The sequence below is a fragment of the Gigantopelta aegis genome, chromosome 8 (genome assembly GCF_016097555.1).
Source record: "Gigantopelta aegis isolate Gae_Host chromosome 8, Gae_host_genome, whole genome shotgun sequence".
Lineage (NCBI taxonomy): Eukaryota > Metazoa > Mollusca > Gastropoda > Neomphalida > Peltospiridae > Gigantopelta > Gigantopelta aegis.
The window spans coordinates 80,969,583-80,990,823 of record NC_054706.1 but is presented as its reverse complement, the minus strand read 5'-3'; the positions used below and the strand labels follow the sequence as shown (position 1 = coordinate 80,990,823).

The 21,241-nt window shown below is 34.9% G+C and overlaps 1 protein-coding gene across 1 annotated transcript in view; it reads left to right on the top strand.

Moving 5' to 3' along the window:
- The window catches only part of LOC121378759 (serine/threonine-protein kinase/endoribonuclease IRE1-like), a 120,212-nt gene that overhangs the window by 24,814 nt on the left and 74,157 nt on the right, over nucleotides 1-21,241 (top strand). Inside the window, exons 3-8 of the mRNA XM_041507061.1 lie at nucleotides 3,340-3,376; nucleotides 9,079-9,221; nucleotides 12,144-12,272; nucleotides 14,420-14,462; nucleotides 15,936-15,994; nucleotides 16,398-16,457. Of these exons, the coding sequence (XP_041362995.1) occupies nucleotides 3,340-3,376; nucleotides 9,079-9,221; nucleotides 12,144-12,272; nucleotides 14,420-14,462; nucleotides 15,936-15,994; nucleotides 16,398-16,457 (471 nt within the window). The remainder of the gene's footprint in view (nucleotides 1-3,339; nucleotides 3,377-9,078; nucleotides 9,222-12,143; nucleotides 12,273-14,419; nucleotides 14,463-15,935; nucleotides 15,995-16,397; nucleotides 16,458-21,241) is intronic.

Sequence of the window (21,241 nt, the reverse complement as noted above, 5' to 3'; positions counted from 1 at the left end):
TGACGACTACGAAGTTCAAAACGAAAATAGCCGAGCAGGTTAACTGATTCCCAACCTTATCAATACGTTTTTAACGTAACTTAAATGTAAAAACCAGTGTGGCTGATGTAGTGTGCCAGTTCCTTTGTCTAAATTTAGATAATCACGACAATGTCGAATGCGCAGTCTGTATACGAATACCAAATGTATTCCTGTTATAAGTGAGGAATTTACCACAGACAATAGCAATGGGAGCCTTTTTCCATTTTGACAAGTTCGCTGACCAAGGTGCCAGTAAGTACTGTGTCTAAAATACACACAGTATCTTAACTCTGATGCCATTTACCTTTAGTTGATCACTTTTAGTGCATTTATGAGATTAAACTTACATGTCAAGGACTAGTACAAACATTACAAGCAGAAACCCGATACCCCTATTTGAAAGCAAGTCACAGTCTTTCAGATAGATGCATCGGGTTTCTTCCTGTAGCGTTTGTACTAGTCAACATCATATATATATTTTATACCATAAGTGAACTAAAACATGATCCAACTAATGACCTGAAGCATCAGATATAAGAAACTGTCTATTTTAGACATAGTAGACTTACATGTATACTAAAAGGCAAAAGTTATTGTGACATGGATTGTTTGGAGTAGTAAATTTGTGAATGGATTTATGGATGTAAACCAGGAAAAATGTGCTGAAACAGCTGGAAGAAATGCAACCAAGTAGTTGTTGAACCGATTGCATGCTTTGTGCAAGAAACATGGAATATTCAGGAGAAATCCTGTCCAGTGTTCACCATAAAAGGCCAGACATTCAGTTGTAAATCATTGCCACTCTGAAGTCCAGAAGTCAGAAAAACACCATTTGTCAACTGTTTAATGCAATTTCGTCATGCCATACCTCAGTGAAAATGACAGATGATGAGTCATAGGGATGCTTGAATCTGGGACCTCGCAGTGTGACGTCGCACGTCAATTCAATGTCCACAGAAACACCATATGGCACTTATGGCAACAATATCAACAAAACAACCAGGCCAGGGACCATCTCCGTAGTGGCCGACCACCCGTGTCAACCCCTTGCCAAGACACATGGATCCTAACCACGCATCTGCGAAACAGGCATTCTCAGGAACTTTCTCCAGCCTTTAGTGGCCTCAATGAGAGGACGGTGCCAGGCCTGTATCAATGCTCAAGGTGGACACACTCACTACTGACTGTGAACTTTGCTCTGGAGCCCCTCTAGTGATGTGGCTCATTTGCATATGGCAGATGCGCCCTTTTCATGGACTATTGCTTGTTTCCATACCTTCGGACATTTCTCTTTCCATATTATAACGTTTCATACACAGCAGTAAAAACTTATCATCAATTATCTTTGTCTTTTGTGTGTCACAATAACTTTTGCCTTTTAGTATACTTACAACCCCTTGTTCCTCGAAATGGACAGTTTCAACATAAAACAGGTCAGGCCTAGAAATTGTCCCTACTATGAAATATATCCAATGAAAGTGTGGTGAATACTGCACAAAACATCTTTATTAAAGTAAGTGTGGTGAATACTGCACAAAACATCTTTATTAAAGTAAGTGTGGTGAATACCGTATTTTCCAATGTATTACGCACACTTTTTTTTCATAAAATACAGGTTAAAAATTGGGGTGCACACTATACATAACAATAGAAAAAACTATCTTATAAATATCCAGCGATCACCCATAAAAAAATTGTCGATCGGTAGTCTATGGTACTTTACAGGTTATTGACAGTGTTCATTACAACGAAACACCAAAACCCTATTAAAAATCGCTTTTCACTTGTGATGGTTGTAATAAAAGCAAAATAAATGTACAAAAGTATCCATACCTTGCCAGAAAGTGCACAAAAATGACAAAACTGGACCATAAATACTTTTAATTTCCATGAGATTTAATTCGGCCATTTCCGTCAAACCGAAAATATGCGACACAACTATAAATTTAAAAAATCTCACGCATTCAGGTTAGGCACGAGAACCAAATATAATATGCTATATTTTTGTTTTCATTTATTTATTAGTCATTTACAGTGTATGGTTATGTAATTTTGTTTTGAATTATGCATGTGTGAGTCTGTGACATGTAAGTACGCAAGTACTAGCCTATGTTTAATGTGACATGTAGGTCTATGTACGCAAGTACCTAACTTAAGTTTTGTTTCTTGAATATACTGCTGCTTTCGCTTTTCGTATTTTGGTGACGGGGCAAAATGGTACATCTTGCATTCACTGTCGATTTTGTGGTTTAGAAAAACAGTCACATTATATTGTGGTTCATTTTTTTTTTTTTTAATAAACGTTCAAAGTGTGGGGTGCACATTATACACCGGTGCGCATAATACATGTGAAAATACCATACTGTACAAAAGATCTTTATTACAGTAAGTGTGGTAAATACTGCACAAAACATCTTTATGACTGGAACATGGTGTAAGTGTGGCAAATACTGCACAACACATCTTTATGACTGGAACATGGTGTAAGTGTGGCGAATACTGCACAACACATCTTTATGACTGGAACATGGTGTAAGTGTGGCGAATACTGCACAACACATCTTTATGACTGGAACATGGTGTAAGTGTGGCGAATACTGCACAACACATCTTTATGACTGGAACATGGTGTAAGTGTGGCGAATACTGCACAAAACATCTTTATGACTGGAACATGGTGTAAGTGTGGCGAATACTGCACAACATGGTGTAAGTGTGGCGAATACTGCACAACACATCTTTATGACTGGAACATGGTGTAAGTGTGGCGAATACTGCACAACACATCTTTATGACTGGAACATGGTGTAAGTGTGGCGAATACTGCACAACACATCTTTATGACTGGAACATGGTGTAAGTGTGGCGAATACTGCACAACACATCTTTATGACTGGAACATGGTGTAAGTGTGGCGAATACTGCACAACACATCTTTATGACTGGAACATGGTGTAAGTGTGGCAAATACTGCACAACACATCTTTATGACTGGAACATGGTGTAAGTGTGGCGAATACTGCACAAAACATCTTTATGACTGGAACATGGTGTAAGTGTGGCGAATACTGCACAACACATCTTTATGACTGGAACATGGTGTAAGTGTGGCGAATACTGCACAAAACATCTTTATGACTGGAACATGGTGTAAGTGTGGCGAATACTGCACAACACATCTTTATGACTGGAACATGGTGTAAGTGTGGCAAATACTGCATAAAACATCTTTATTATTAAGGTGCTATATTGGATTGTTAGGTTGAACTGTAATGAGGGAAATGTTTGTAAGTTTTGTGTTATTGTTATTTTGTACAGATCCTGTTGTGAAAGTTCCGCTCGTCTTCACATCTGGGTAAGTAAATCCTACACATATTGTATGGTGTCAAAACACTTATTGTATGGTGTGAAAAACATATTGTTTGGTGTCAAACACTTATTGTATAGTGTCAAAATACATATTGTATGGTGTCAAAACACTTATTGTATAGTGTCAAAAACATACTGTATGGTGTCAAAACACTTATTGTATAGTGTCAAAAACATACTGTATGGTGTCAAAACACATATTATAGTGTCAAAATACATATTGTATGGTGTCAAAACACTTATTGTATAGTGTCAAAAACATACTGTATGGTGTCAAAACACATATTATAGTGTCAAAATACATATTGTATAGTGTCAAAATACAGTGATTAAAACAAATGTGTGCACTGGGATGGCTAAATTTCAAACAGTTCTGATTTGTTAAATCTGAATGGAAAATAATCTGGCCTGAACACACCTGTAGGTTCTAATAGATCAAATCAATTCCTATTGCCGATAATGTTAACGTTTACTAATAAAACTGATATTAGCGGTGTTTCAACACACGCAGGAAATACAGCAATAAAAAATGTGGCACCTCACATCTAATCTACCTACAAGAAAATGGGGGGTCACATACCAATTTAGATCATTTTTACTGAAAATTGCAGTTCCATTTTTGAGGGTACCCCACATTAATTTCAACCTGTGGTATATACTGCATAACAACTGTATAAGAAATAAAAGTGTATTTATTTATTGTCCATGGATAATAGTATTAGCACAACTAATCAATGTCACATGTTACTACCAATCACACCCACAGCTGCTTTTACTCCGTAAATATTTAAACATTTATTTAAAAAGACATTATTACATTTTAAACCTATACCAAATTAGGTAACTATATTAAATAATACAAGAAGATACTGTGAGGCAATTCACATTATGTCTATGTTGATGATTGCTTTACTATAAAGAAGGTCATGAAAATGATGTGGAAAGTCATGAATTTGGTTAATAACAAAGTGTTTAACCCATTTGCTTGATGGTTTGTTACACTGTTACTCAACAATTGACCCCTCCGTACGGCGTGATTGACAACCGCGCTGGACCAATAATGTTTCGCGATTCAAAAACCGTGGGCCCAACTTTGCTTGGACGCCATTAGGTTAGACAACATACTTTTTTTCGATGTGTAACGTTTTTGTATAGTTAGCATTAAAATTAGTTAAAATAATTGTCTCCTCCAACTGAATTATAATCATAGTAAACATATACTTCTGCTGACATGTGTTAACAGCGATGACAACTATGCGGAGCCTAGGATTGACGTAAAATCAGTGTTTTCCTGCGAAACCGTCACATGGTATTGAAAGTGATTTTTTGCCGAAATCCATCAGAATTCAACTGATATATAAATTCTACGAAGGTAAGAGTTTAAGAATCACTTTTCCTCCATTGTAATTAAATTTATTGAGTCATTTAATCAGTCTTCGATGTATATATTGTCGTTAAGAATCCGTCGTTAAACTGCACACAGTCAGACGAATGGCCAAAATAAAGGTTTTGGCAAGACTTCCGATCGTTCCAGCATTCAGTTAATTCAGGCTTAAGTTGGGTTTAGGGTTAGTGATAGTATTAACAAGCATGCTGGAACGTTTGGAAGTCTTAGCTTTTTTTCCTTTTCTTTTTGTTTGCGTGAGTGTGTATATGCTTTTGTGTGTGTGAGGGGTGGGAGGGGGTGGGTGAGGGAGTAACCTATATGGTTGTGAGCTTTAGGGGGATAAGGAAGTATTGTCTGGAAAGTTATAAATTAGGTAAATTTTATGTAGGGACCCTGAAATGTTTTGAAGCAAAAAAAATTCTATAAAATAATAATAATTGTGATTTTTTGCAATCGGAACAGATCTGCCGGTTACGGTTTCTCGGTTTGATTCGATTTAAGCCAGTGCATCACGTCTAGTATATCAAAGGCTGTGGTATGTGCTATTCTGTCTGTTGGGTGGTGTATATATATATATATATATATAAAAGATACCTGGCTACTAATGTAGCAGGTTTGCACTCTAGACTATACATGTCAAAAGTACAAAATGTTTGACATCCAATAGCTGATGATTAATAATTCAATGTGCTCTAGTGGTGTCTTTAAACAAAACAAACATTAACTTATCCATTAGTCCCCCTCCACCCCACCCCTCAAAACAACCCAATTTTACCATAATATATATTAAAACATTTCCTCACCTAACAGCAGATCAATTACCAATCTTGGGTAATTTATAATAAATACTGGTAAGACATTTTATTATTCCTTTATTGTTATTCTTAGAATTTTCAACTTAATGGTTTTTGCCAGAGGGTACTGAGGTTAAACTTATGTACCCTAAAATCTTGTAAATTAATAGATATATTTATTAATGTTTAGATAAATGATAGTAAAAGAACTTCTGTTTATAAATGGTCATGTGCTTGAAATGCAATGTCCCAAATCTAATTTCAAAACATTTCAAACCCATAACCACCTAGATGAGGCACTTACATCTGTTTTGTTTTTATTACCTACCCTAAATATGATTTTCTTTTGGAGACAGTAGTTTTGTTTTTCATCATTATTTTATACCCCAAATTTTAGCAAAGCACAGGCATTTTTCTTCTTCCACATGTCATCATATATGTAGCTTTGTGCAACTTTCTAATAGAAATCAAATAACATCATCAAAGTTAAATACATTGTTTACTACTTTTCTTAATTTACTGCTATACTTTTTAATTTTATACTTTGTTTAGTCACACTGATTTTGTTTCCTGTTAAAAAAATGTTTTCCTAAAATTAAATTAATCTTTAAATTAATACAACAATATGTAATTAAGTTACAGACTAATGTACTTCTTCACATGGATGTGAAATACTTAACATGTTTGTTTTTATATATTTCAGCAACTGGACCAATGGTTGTGGAGTCATTGATTAGATGTCGAAAATGAGATTCTGAAGACAAACTATTAAACAAATTACATTGCATCTTGATATTGAGAACAGAATGATAGAAATAATAGAACAGTTTCAACTGATATGTGAAAGAAAAACTGGGGCAGGGGGTGAAATTGCTGCTGAAAATGAAACACTTTCAACAATTTCATTTAATACAATATTTTATAGTTTTTTGTGTTTGACATATTGCTGCTAAGGAGTAATTCAGACTTCCAAGACTTGGGATTCAGTTTGACACCACCCATCAAATGGTAATCCTTAATTGCTCAGTTGACTGTACAAGTTTCGAGGATTTGGAGATGGATGCCACAGAAAGATACATTTTTGAATAAATATATTTACCTGTACCAGACTGCATGGGGATTAATATGTAAAGACCCTCTCTTTGAGAAAAAAGAAAATGTTAGGAAGTATTCTCATAATAAATATTAAACAAATTGTGCGAACTGCAATCTGTGGTTTAGTTTCATGTTATATATATATATATAATTTTGCCTCTCTTTTTTTTTAATATATACATTTTTTAAATTAAATTTTTATTTTATATTATTATTATTGTTCTGTAGGCATGGGTTGTCTTATAATATTTATTACTATTTTTTATCTGCCTATGCCTCTAGAACAGAAAAAGCTTTGTGAGTACATTTTGTGTGACAGTAGGATAACTAATGGGGATTGGGGGGGTGGGGGGGTGAGATTGGATTGTGGGGGCCAGAAGCTTCAAGTTTGATTCCCAACAGTTGTTGCCTCAACACATGAGTTTATAATTTATTTAAACACTGTTGTACTGGCTTAATTGGCAAATATTTTACAGGCTGTCCAACGATTCTACTTTTTTGTACTTTTTGGTCTTTGTTCTATTTTTCCTACTTTTTCTTCAGAATACTTAGTTTTTCTTACTTTTTTGTTTGAAAATGCCACGAATTGCTGTTAAAGTGTGCATATTCCTTGTGTTATAAAAATCATCAGTTATGGGAATTATTTTAATTTTTCTTTGCAGCAAGATATATCTCCCAGTTTATGGCACCATATAATCTCAACATTAAAATTACACCCTCAAAGCCAACATATTTTCCAATGATTATAATGTACAATGTGTATGTATGACTTCAGAATCTATAATACATTATGGAAAACTTAAATTAATAATGTTAACTCTGTTTTACTGTGCATCAGCATTCCTATGCATGTAAATATATATATTGATTAATATAGTGTACAGTAATTTGAAATAACTGTATAATGTGACCGTTACATAAGATTCACATTATTTTTGATAGAACACAAAATACATATACAAATTGAGCACCACAAAAAAAGGTGTTTTCTCAATATGAGCATGAATAATGTCGCTACGTACTGTTTCTGTCCTACTTTTGTTCTACGTTTTCCTACTTTTGTCCTACATTTTCTATATTTTCATTCCTAATTGTGTCCAACTTTTTCAAAAGGGTGTGCTGGACAGCCTGATTTTATAAAGAGGGGATGGGGCACCCAAACGTAAACAGCCCTAATATGTCTTGTCAGAATGAAGACGAGCCAATATGTTAGTATACATAACTGGAGGCCCAAAGATGTGGTCCCCACCAACTCACACTCTGGCTATGCCAGTTGTGATTTAATTTTTTATTTTATTTATTTATTATTTCGTGTATGGCTTTGGTTTCATAAATAGCGTAAGTGCCGTATATCGGTTGATTCAAGCAGTGCAGTTATGTAAGAATACACCCACATAAACTTCGCAATCCCACAATCTAAACCACTGCTTGCATAATTTTTGCACATGCAACTGTATCCTGCTATAGTTTTGTAACCTTTCATGCATAAAATTATAATACACTGATAGCATTCCCCCACGCCGTGTATTTTAATGTTACTGCTCACGCCCCGCCCCCCTCCCCTTTAAAACCCCCCAAATCATTTAACGCAACCCGACCGAAAATAAAGACGTCTCGGTTTTAAACAAGTCTAGGCCTGGTCGTCGCCGCACCTTCTATTCACTTGTTCCTCGGCATATCGGGATTACATAAATATAAAAGTCGAATAACAACAACACAAATTAAGATGAAAAAGAAGAAGAAAAACGAAACAAACAAGACATTTTAATTTGTCAGTTCTGACAAAAGTTAGCATATGGTAGGATGTTTTAAATCATCTTTTGATTGCATTCGACGTTCGTCACTTCCGGGTTCTTGTGCTTCAATATACTGAAGTAAAAATGGTTTCGTCGATTTAAATCACGTTGTCATCGTAAATGTACCCTGTAATGAAACACTTGAATGTCTCCTCTTGTCGGCTTTTTAATTAAACAACGATATTTCTAAATACATTAAGGCGAAAACTTAATCGGCAGATCGGTTGATTTTGCTATCGACCTATGCAAATCGGCAGCCATTATTTAAAGTTTGTCTAACCTTGCATCACGTGTGACGGGGGGCGTGGTTAACTCGTCAATTGGAAAAGTAAATGAGATACACAAGACCATCCATGAAACAATGTGTTTGCTGTAATCAACACCTGCATTGCTTTGCAGGCATTAAAAGAAATTAGTGTTGTTATTGTTGTTGGTGAAAAATGAGAGAAAAATAAATAAATTGTGGTTGGGCAATAGTAAAAACATTTTAAAAGTTGGCTTAGAAATGTTATATCTGTAAAAGAAAAAAGACACCCCACCCCCCGGAAAACCCCCATTCTATTAGTATTTGGTGTGTTTTAATGACGTGTGAAACTATATACATTTTATATAATAGACTGAGTTTCCTACCTGACCCGAAGGATGGCAGTCTGTACGCAATAAGCAGTGGCCTGGATGGAATCAAGAAGTTACCGTTCACCATCCCCGAACTGGTCACCGCGTCACCATGTCGCAGTGCAGATGGGATCTTGTACACAGGTAATACTACTAATGTTAATACACCTACAGTGTCATCTGAACTGGTCACCGCGTCGCCGTGTCGCAGTGCAGATGGGATCTTGTACACAGGTAATACTAATGTTAATACACCTACAGGTAGTACTAAACCAAATAACTTCCGGCTGGGTCAAAGTTCGAGGTGCACCCAACTTTTAATAGAGAAGTGAACACCACAAGTCCTGTGATTGGTTATAAATGTGAGTGTGTTGGTTGTAAAAAAAGTTAGTTTCATCTGGGCTAAAAAAGTATGCAATTTTATTTCATCTAGTACCACTGTGTCAAGTAGCTTTGTGCTTGGAACATGTATGGGGTACCTGTAAAAAAAAGTACTAAAATTTTGTGCGGAACTAGGGTAGTCATAGACGCTACCCGTTATCTCAGAAATGAGCAGCTTGACACCAACTTTTTTGTGATTCACTTTAAGGGTGAGGGGTGGTAGTATTTATATCCGTGGTGTCTATGTCGATTGATACGTTGCAGGTAGGAGTTTTAGCCACATATGTTACTATTGTCGTCTATGGGATTTGATTTGGTAGTATACACCCTATAGTGTCATCTGAACTGGTCACTGCATCGCCTTGTCGCAGTGCAGATGGGATCTTGTACACGGGTAATACTAATGTTAATACACCTACAGTGTTATCTGAACTGGTCACCACATCGCCGTGTCGCATTGCAGATGGGATCTTGTACACAGGTAATACTAATGTTAATACACCTACAGTGTTATCTGAACTGGTCACCACATCGCCGTGTCGCATTGCAGATGGGATCTTGTACACAGGTAATACTAATGTTAATACACCTACAGTGTTATCTGAACTGGTCACCACATCGCCGTGTCGCATTGCAGATGGGATCTTGTACACAGGTAATACTAATGTTAATACACCGACAGTGTCATCTGAACTGTACACAGGTAATACTAATGTTAATACACCTATAGTGTCATCTGAACTGGTCACCACATCGCCGTGTCGCATTGCAGATGGGATCTTGTACACAGGTAATACTAATGTTAATACACCTATAGTGTCATCTGAACTGGTCACCGCGTCACCGTGTCGCATTGCAGATGGGATCTTGTACACCGGTAATACTAATGTTAATACACCTACAGTGTCATCTGAACTGTACACAGGTAATACTAATGTTAATACACCTATAGTGTCATCTGAACTGGTCACCACATCGCCGTGTCGCATTGCAGATGGGATCTTGTACACAGGTAATACTAATGTTAATACACCTACAGTGTCATCTGAACTGTACACAGGTAATACTAATGTTAATACACCTATAGTGTCATCTGAACTGGTCACCGCGTCACCGTGTCGCAGTGCAGATGGGATCTTGTACACCGGTAATACTAATGTTAATACACCTACAGTGTCATCTGAACTGGTCACCGCATCGCCGTGTTGCTGAGCAGATGGGATCTTGTACACAGGTAATACTAATGTTAATACACCTACAGTGTCATCTGAACTGGTCACTGCGTCACCGTGTTGCAGTGCAGATGTGACTTGTTTGACAGTAACAAGAAAGACCAGTTGATAGCAGTAGACCTGTTGATGAATATTTTACACTGATAATGTGTGTGTTTGTAGGTAACAAGAAAGACCAGTGGCTAGCGGTAGACCTGTTGATGAATATTTTACACTGATAATGTGTGTGTTTGTAGGTAACAAGAAAGACCAGTGGGTAGCGGTAGACCTGTTGATGAATATTTTACACTGATAATGTGTGTGTTTGTAGGTAACAAGAAAGACCAGTGGCTAGCGGTAGACCTGTTGATGAATATTTTACACTGATACTGTGTGTGTTTGTAGGTAACAAGAAAGACCAGTGGCTAGCGGTAGACCTGTTGATGAATATTTTACACTGATACTGTGTGTGTTTGTAGGTAACAAGAAAGACCAGTGGGTAGCGGTAGACCTGTTGATGAATATTTTACACTGATAATGTGTGTGTGTAACAAGAAAGACCAGTGGATAGCGGTAGACCTGTTGATGAATATTTTACACTGATACTGTGTGTGTTTGTAGGTAACAAGAAAGACCAGTGGCTAGCGGTAGACCTGTCGATGAATATTTTACACTGATACTGTGTGTGTTTGTAGGTAACAAGAAAGACCAGTGGCTAGCGGTAGACCTGTCGATGAATATTTTACACTGATACTGTGTGTGTTTGTAGGTAACAAGAAAGACCAGTGGCTAGCGGTAGGCCTGTTGATGAATATTTTACACTGATACTGTGTGTGTTTGTAGGTAACAAGAAAGACCAGTGGGTAGCGGTAGACCTGTTGATGAATATTTTACACTGATACTGTGTGTGTGTAACAAGAAAGACCAGTGGCTAGCGGTAGGCCTGTTGATGAATATTTTACACTGATAATGTGTGTGTTTGTAGGTAACGAAAGACCAGTGGATAGCGGTAGACCTGTTGATGAATATTTTACACTGATAAATGTGTGTGTTTGTAGGTAACAAGAAAGACCAGTGGCTAGCGGTAGACCTGTTGATGAATATTTTACACTGATACTGTGTGTGTTTGTAGGTAACAAGAAAGACCAGTGGCTAGCGGTAGACCTGTTGATGAATATTTTACACTGATAATGTGTGTGTTTGTAGGTAACAAGAAAGACCAGTGGGTAGCGGTAGACCTGTTGATGAATATTTTACACTGATACTGTGTGTGTTTGTAGGTAACAAGAAAGACCAGTGGATAGCGGTAGACTGTGTGTGTTTGTAGTAACAAGAAAGACCAGTGGATAGCGGTAGACCTGTTGATGAATATTTTACACTGATACTGTGTGTGTTTGTAGGTAACAAGAAAGACCAGTGGGTAGCGGTAGGCCTGTTGATGAATATTTTACACTGATAATGTGTGTGTTTGTAGGTAACAAGAAAGACCAGTGGATAGCGGTAGACCTGTTGACCGGCCATAAGACAGAGACTCTCTCGATGGACGGCTCTCAGAAAGTCTGCCCCTCGTCCAGTGAACATCTTCTCTACATCGGCAGAACAGGTGAGTTCACAATTCACAGAGAGAGAATACCCCATACAGAACAGGTTAGTGCACAGTTCACATAGAGAGAGAATACCCCATACAGAACAGAACAGGTCAGTTCACAGTTCACAGTTCACATAGAGAGATAATACCCCATGTAGAACAGGTTAGTTCACAGTTGACAGTTTACAGAGAGAATACCCCATACAGAACAGGTTAGTTCACTGTTTACAGAGAGAATACCCCATACAGAACAGGTTAGTTCACTGTTTACAGAGAGAGATTACCCCATACATAACAGGTTAGATCACTGTTTACAGAGAGAATACCCCATACAGAACAGGTTAGTTCACTGTTTACAGAGAGAATACCCCATACAGAACAGGTTAGTTCACTATTTACAGAGAGATTACCCCATACAGAACAGGTTAGTTCACTGTTTACAGAGAGAGATTACCCCATACAGAACAGGTTAGTTCACTGTTTACAGAGAGAATACCCCATACAGAACAGGTTAGTTCACTGTTTACAGAGAGAGATTACCCCATACAGAACAGGTTAGTTCACTGTTTACAGAGAGATTACCCCATACAGAACAGGTTAGTTCACTGTTTACAGACAGAGAATACCCCATACAGAACAGGTTAGTTCACTGTTTACAGAGAGAGAATACCCCATACAGAATTGGTTAGTTCACTGTTTACAGAGAGAGAGATTACCACATACGGCTGTTACTTTTATAATGAAATATTTCATTTGGAGAATGGTTTAATATTTATGTCATACATTCAATGAAAAAACAGCACAATCAAAATCGATTACGTATAGTTAACCTGTAATTAACTTTCAGTTGAATTTTTTTTTTAATTTGATTAAAACCTTGTTTTTGAGGATATGTAAGAAATAGAATAAAACATTTGTGTCCGTTAGATACCATTTATTTTACAACCCGTTTAAAAACATATCAAACTTGGTATCTAAGGGCCACTCATGTATTATTCTCTATAAATACAGTGTTCTGTATAACTATTTAAATACAGTGTTCTGTATAACTATTTAAATACAGTGTTCTGTATAACTATGTAAATACAGTGTTCTGTATAACTATGTAAATACCAGGTACAGTGTTCTGTATAACTATGTAAATACAGTGTTCTGTATAACTGTAAATACAGTGTTCTGTATAACTATGTAAATACATTGTTCTGTATAACTACTTAAATACAGTGTTCTGTATAACTATGTAAATACAGTGTTCTGTATAATTAAATACAGTGTTTTGTATAACTGTAAATACAGTGTTCTGCATAACTATGTAAATACAGTGTTCTGCATAACTATGTAAATACAGTGTTCTGTATAACTGTACTGACCAAAAAGAAACCAGTACTAGTTTTGGTAATATAACTTTTTTATTCCTATACCAAATGTAGTAACATTTGACACAAAACTACCTCATTGTACTGTCTAAAGAATCTATGGTTAAAATTGGGTCAACCATGAGCACTTGCGTCGTCTCAGGTTGGGAGTAGAGCCACAGGAAGATTAGCTGACCGTCCCAGGAGCGGACGTGCGTTATTTTCTTTATAATCCATATTATTATTGTTTTCTTTATGATAACAAAACCCAACTCAAAATGTTTCAGCCACAACTAGAAGGAGACGATGAAATGACGTCATATTTCAAATGCTCAGTCTGAGCTAGGACTGGAGAAGAAACGTAATGTTATGATGTCGCTTCCCAAAATTACATCATTACACTTGTTATATATATATATATGCACATAGTTATACAGAACACTTGTTATATATATATATATATATATATATATATATATATATATATATATACTATCCCTTGCTGCTTATTGGAAAGAGTAGCCCAGTGGTAAAACACTGATACATGGTGGTATATATATACACACACACACACACAGACACATACACACACAGACACATACACACACACACACACACATACATACACACACACACACACACACTGTCCCTTGCTGCTAATCCGAAAGAGTAGCCCAATGTGTGGCAGCAGTGGTACTTAACCATATTTCTTATGCCTTATACACGGAATTAAAATGTTTTGGTATGTGTTGTTAAATAAAACATTTCTTTCTTCCTTCATTAATCCATAACATTGTTTTGTTTCAGAATATTCCATTGTTATGTTCGACAGCAAAACGAGAGTGAAAAGGTAATCTAAACCGTTTAGTTGACATTTGTTTTCTGTTTCGGCTATCGCCCCCCCCCCCCCCCCCCCCCCCCACCCATTAATCTTGTATTTCTTTTGTTCACTTTCCAGCTAGTATTTATCATTTCATCTCCTTTAGGTTATGCTAGGTTGATTCTTGCGATTCTTTCCGTTTGTTCACTTTCCAGCTAGTATTTATCATTTCATCTCCTTTAGGTTATGCTAGGTTGATTCTTAGGATTATTTTCTTTTAGACAGTTGCATCTTTATTTTGATGATTTATATAAAATATGAAAGGAAAGAAATGCTAACATCTTATTCCAGTTAATTATGGATAAAATTTAGGAAACAAGACAGAATTTTATACTAAAACAAAAATTTACAGTCAGCTAATTTGTTATAACAGGACTTTAATGGCAGAAAGTATTAAATCAAGTCCAATTTTGCTGATATTTTATTATTTGCAGTGTTTTATGTTGCCCCGCTGGGTTGGATTTTCATGGATATACTGCAAAGACAACAATGAGAATTTAGTCCTGTACAAACATGGAAGTTTAATTTCGAAGTCCAAACTCTAATGCAGTAGTCGTTAACCATTAATGAACACAACAAATAAACAATGACAATCCCTTAGGACTTTGCGCAATGGATATTAATTTCTTAATGGTTATACACTTATGTATATGTAATTAGCTGTGTTGTGCAGTGAAATGTGGATATTGTTTTTTTAAATCAATAAAAGTTAACTGTAACACATACCGAGCGATGTTAAAGCTGATTAACATCAAGACCAAATATGTAATAAAATACTATAAATGTTTGACATCGTGTGAGATAACAACTGTTAATGGTCCACCGGAGCCATCTTGCACTATACCGAAGAATTACCTCCCTTGATGAAAGATCGTTTTGGCGTGACCCACAAGTGCCAATTCAATGTTACATTACCTGACAACAACTATTTATAATACTTAGATGATCTGCACACTGAGATTTGTCTGTATGTGACCTTAAAGTAACATCCTAGTATATCAAGTGCTATTGGGGAAGTGAACAACCATTCTTTCAACATGGTCGTCGTTTAACATTTGTGTTACTTGCAATCAAAAGTATTGTGTGCTGCAATAGTTACTCGGGTAGCTAATACAACTACTTAACTATCTATGCATTGGGAAAGATTCAAATTAACTAATTACCTGCAAAGACAACAAAGAAATTCAGTCCTGTACAAACATGGAAGTTTAAGTTCGAAGCCCAAACTCTAATGCAGTAGTTGTTAACCACTTAGAATTTGATAACGCATTCGAGTCACATGGAATCCGACTGAGCAGCTAGCAGGGCTCGAAACTTCCAGTGACCGTACCCTTACGGTTCCAACATTTGCTAAGTATTCTTTTTTAATTTTTAAGAAATTTGTGCCTGATTTATTTGAAGTAATATGGATTGTTATTGTGTAAGACTTGTGTGTAATTTTAGATGGAATGCGACATTCATGGATTACTCTTCACATGTTGGACAAGATACACAAGACTATGGTGAGTGTTTTTATTAAAGGTGCGTTATCTAGTTTTAACACTTGCTACTTGACACTGGTGAGTGCTCTTATTAACAAAATGTTATGTTGTTAACACCTATTACACAACAGCTGCTACTCAAGATTATGATAACTTCTCAAAACTGCTAAGTTCTCTTATTAAAGGTACATCATCTGGTTTTAACAACTGCCACTCTAGACTATATTACTTCTCTTATTAAAGTTACAGTATTATGTTTTAACAGCTGCTATTCAAGACTGGTCAGTTCTCCTATTAAAGGTACATTATCTAGTTTTGATACCTGTTATTCAAGAGTACAATAACTCTTATTAAAGGTACATATTTTAATAGGAATTATTTATGTGTATTATGCCTCATTCAATTTATTGTTTTCCATTTTCAGATTTACGCCATTTTACTGCCAGTGCAAATGGGATGATTGTGACCCTGAATAGCAAGTCAGGTATAGTAAACGATAAACTGGTAGAGCCGAATTTACAAAGCCAGTTTTTTACTTAATCATGTAACTACATACATTAAACACTTTCGTTTAAGATAAACAGGCTTTGTAAATTCGACTCCATATATTTAACTCAGTGTGTAATATGTGAATGTGATAAACCAGTAATGTTTAACTATCAGTGAGTAATATGTGAATGTGATATACCAATAATGTTTAACTATCAGTAAATAATATGTTAATGTGATAAACTGGTAATGTTTAACTATCGGTGAGTAATATGTGAATGTGATAAACCGGTAATGTTTAACTATCAGTGAGTAATATGTGAATGTGATAAACCAGTAATGTTCAACTATAGTATGTAATACATGAATGTGATAAACCGGTAATGTTTTTATTTCATTTTTAATTTTTATTGTCCCCAGAGCATTATGGCCATGCCAAGGTTGGGGTGCCTTGAGATCATGACCTTCCAATGTCAAAATATTATCACATATACATTATATGGAAAGAGTAATAATAATATCTTGATATATATTATTAACATAATACAATATTGTTGAATATCTATAATATGGGCAGTTAAATGAAAATGAGGAAAAGAAGAAGGAAAGAAAGCAAAAGGAGTAAGGATTAAAGAAAGAAAGAAATGTTTTATTTAACGACACACTCAACACATTTTATTTACGGTTATATGGCGTCAGACATATGGTTACGGACTACACAGATTTTGAGAGGAAACCCGCTGTCGCCACAACATGGGCTACTCTTTCCGATTAGCAGCAAGGGATCTTTTATTTGCACTTCCCACAGGCAGGATAGCACAAACCATGGCCTTTGTTGAACCAGTTATGGATCACTGGTCGGTGCAAGTGGTTTACACCTACCCATTGAGCCTTGCGGAGCACTCACTCAGGGTTTGGAGTTGGTATCTAGATTAAAAATCCCATGCCTCGACTGGGATCTGAACCCAGTACCTACCAGCCTGTAGACCGATGGCCTACTACGACGCCATCGAGGCCGGTAAAGTAAGGATTAAAAGAAAAAGGAAAGAGAAATGGAAGAATTTAGCTAAAAGGAATATAATTTGTACTGTATCTGTATTTCCAAGCAAGCTGTGTTTATATTTTTAAAAAATCAGTCACTGATATTTATTATAAATACTTTAATTAAAAAGGTCAAGCCAGGTCCATTGTTTAATAAATAATTCATAGTTACAATTTTTAAAAAGAATATATTTTTCTATATCAAATTTTGTTTGTAATGTCTTTAACGCTGTTAAAATGTAACCAAAAATTCTGTACTTTCATACTATAAATATAATATTTGACGTTAATTGTTAACCAATTTGCAAAAAAAATTTTTTTTTATTAATCATACCAAATAAAAAATATCTTTACTGATATTAATTTCAATTCCTGTTTTAGATAGTATCCATGCTTTTACATTTTTCCATATATTATGAACCTTATCATATTTGAAAAATAGATGTTACAAGGTTTCTGGGTAATTATTACAAAAGTTGCAAGTATTAGAGTCTATATAATGGATCATGTGTAAAAATGTATTAGTTGTCAGGATTCTATATAAAATTCTATATTGAAACCAAGATAAAGTTGTATCTTTTACATTATGAAAAGGTATAATATAATACATTTCCCATTCCTGTAGATCAAATACAAACCCTTCATTGGCATACTTTATTTGTGCTTTTGGAGTTACTGTTTGGGTCTTTAGTATATTGTACATATATTTGCAGCCACGTTTATCTTTTAACAAAATGTTTAGCTTAAAAGGGAAAATTGGATGTTTTAACATAATAAAGGTGTCGTCGGTTAGGTCGTGTGAGTTACATATAAAATATTTAACAGCATTTATTAATGAAGCATATTGTAAAAAGTTTGTAATTATTTGATAATTTTGTATGAATTCTTAATACACCATAAAATCTCCAAATTCATTTAATAGATCACTTATAAAAATAATACCATTTTCGATGTATTTATGATAGAGAAAAGGTTTTTTTATCTATACACATTTTGCTGTTGTACCAGATGTTAATACCTAAAAGGTCATATATACTTTGTGGATTTTGTTTTGTTGTATTTGTAGCCAACTGTGTAGGGTATCTCTCCAGAATACATTTAATATATCCTTTTGTTTTTTCACTATGAAATGGTCGCCGTATATAATCAAGTCAGTTATGGATAAGTGCGTAATATATCTGAAAAGGTTAAATCACTTTGGATTACTATTAAACATTCGTCTAATCCAAGTACCTTTTTAAAGCTATTATAAAATGATGTATATTTATAAACTGGTAATGTTTAACTATCAGTGAGTAATATGTGAATGTGATAAACCGGTAATGTTTAACTATCAGTGAGTAATATGTGAATGTGATAAACCAGTAATGTTTAACTATCAGTGAGTAATATGTGAATGTGATATACCAATAATGTTTAACTATCAGTGAGTAATATGTGAATGTGATAAACTGGTAATGTTTAATTATCAGTGTGTAATACATGAATGTGATAAACCAGTAATGTTTAACTATCAGTAAGTAATATGTGAATGTGATAAACCGGTAATGTTTAACTATCAGTGAATAATATGTGAATGTGATAAACCGGTAATGTTTAACTATCAGTGAGTAATATGTGAATGTGATAAACCGGTAATGTTTAACTATAAGTGTGTAATACATGAATGTGATAAACCGGTAATGTTTAACTATCAGTGTGTAATACATGAATGTGATAAACCGGTAATGTTTAACTATAAGTGTGTAATACATGAATGTGATAAACCGGTAATGTTTAACTATCAGTGTGTAATACATGAATGTGATAAACCGGTAATGTTTAACTATCAGTGAGTAATATGTGAATGTGATAAACCGGTAATGTTTAACTATCAGTGAGTAATATGTGAATGTGATAAACCGGTAATGTTTAACTATCAGTGAGTAATATGTGAATGTGATATACCAATAATGTTTAACTATCGGTGAGTAATATGTGAATGTGATAAACCGGTAATGTTTAACTATCAGTGAGTAATATGTGAATGTGATAAACCAGTAATGTTTAACTATCAGTGTGTAATACATGAATGTGATAAACCGGTAATGTTTAACTATCAGTGAGTAATATGTGAATGTGATAAGTGTGTAATACATGAATGTGATAAACCGATAATGCAGGGATTCTAGATTATGGTAGCCCCACTCCCATGGCTAGTGATATTCAGTGTTGGGCAAGTAAATTACTATTGTCATGCCCGACGGCTAGTGAAAAAAAAAACGGCTAGTGAAAAAAAAAGAGAGTCAAATGTTGCAGTTAAGTCTTATTTTGTAAATTTAAATATCCTGACCCCCCACCTCAACCCCCAATGTTAGTGTTTTTAAGCTTTGTCTTCCTCTTTAGGTGACATATCTAATTATTATTATTATTTAGTCAAATTGTATTAGCTTGAAAGTAAAGTAGGGCTGGTGAATTTTTAATCGTGACTAGTAAATGTTTAAAATTACTGATCCCATGGCTAGTGGATTTAAAAAAAATTCTAGAAGCCCTGTAATGTATAACTATCAGTGTGTAATACATGAATGTGATAAGTGTGTAATACATGGATGTGATAAGTGTGTAATACATGGATGTGATAAGTGTGTAATACATAAATGTGATAAGTGTGTAATACATGGATGTGATAAATCGGTAATATTTAATTATCAGTGTGTAATACCTGGATGTGATAAGTGTAATACATGAATGTGATAAGTGTGTAATACATGGATGTGATAAATTGGTAATGTTTAACTATCAGTGTGTAATACATGAATGTGATAAGTGTGTAATACATGGATGTGATAAATTGGTAATGTATAACTATCAGTGTGTAATACATGAATGTGATAAGTGTGTAATACATGGATGTGATAAGTGTGTAATACATGGATGTGATAAGTGTGTAATACATGGATGTGATAAGTGTAATACATAAATGTGATAAGTGTGTAATACATGGATGTGATAAATCGGTAATATTTAACTATCAGTGTGTAATACCTGGATGTGATAAGTGTAATACATGAATGTGATAAGTGTGTAATACATGGATGTGATAAATTGGTAATGTTTAACTATCAGTGTGTAATACATGAATGTGATAAGTGTGTAATACATGGATGTGATAAGTGTGTAATACATGGATGTGATAAGTGTGTAATACATGGATGTGATAAGTGTGTAATACATAAATGTGATAAGTGTGTAATACATGGATGTGATAAATCTGTAATATTTAACTATCAGTGTGTAATACCTGGATGTGATAAGTGTAATACATGAATGTGATAAGTGTGTAATACATGGATGTGATAAATTGGTAATGTTTAACTATCAGTGTGTAATACATGGATGTGATAAGTGTGTAATACATGAATGTGATAAGTGTGTAATACATGGATGTGATAAGTGTGTAATACATGAATGTGATAAATCAGTAATGTTTAACTATCAATGTGTAATACATGAATGTGATAAGTTTGTAATACATGAATTTCATAAACCGGTATTGTTTATATGTCTGCTTATACCTGGAGGCAACAGATTGGTATATGAAATCCTGATCAATAACATTCCCAACCTTGACTTAGTACGACCCTTAAAGCCATCAAAGCTTATGTAATTATAACACTTTCACAGTATAAATAAAACACTACATGTATATGAGGGACTGAAATAAAGTTTTTTAAAAATAATAAAAGATACTTTTTATAA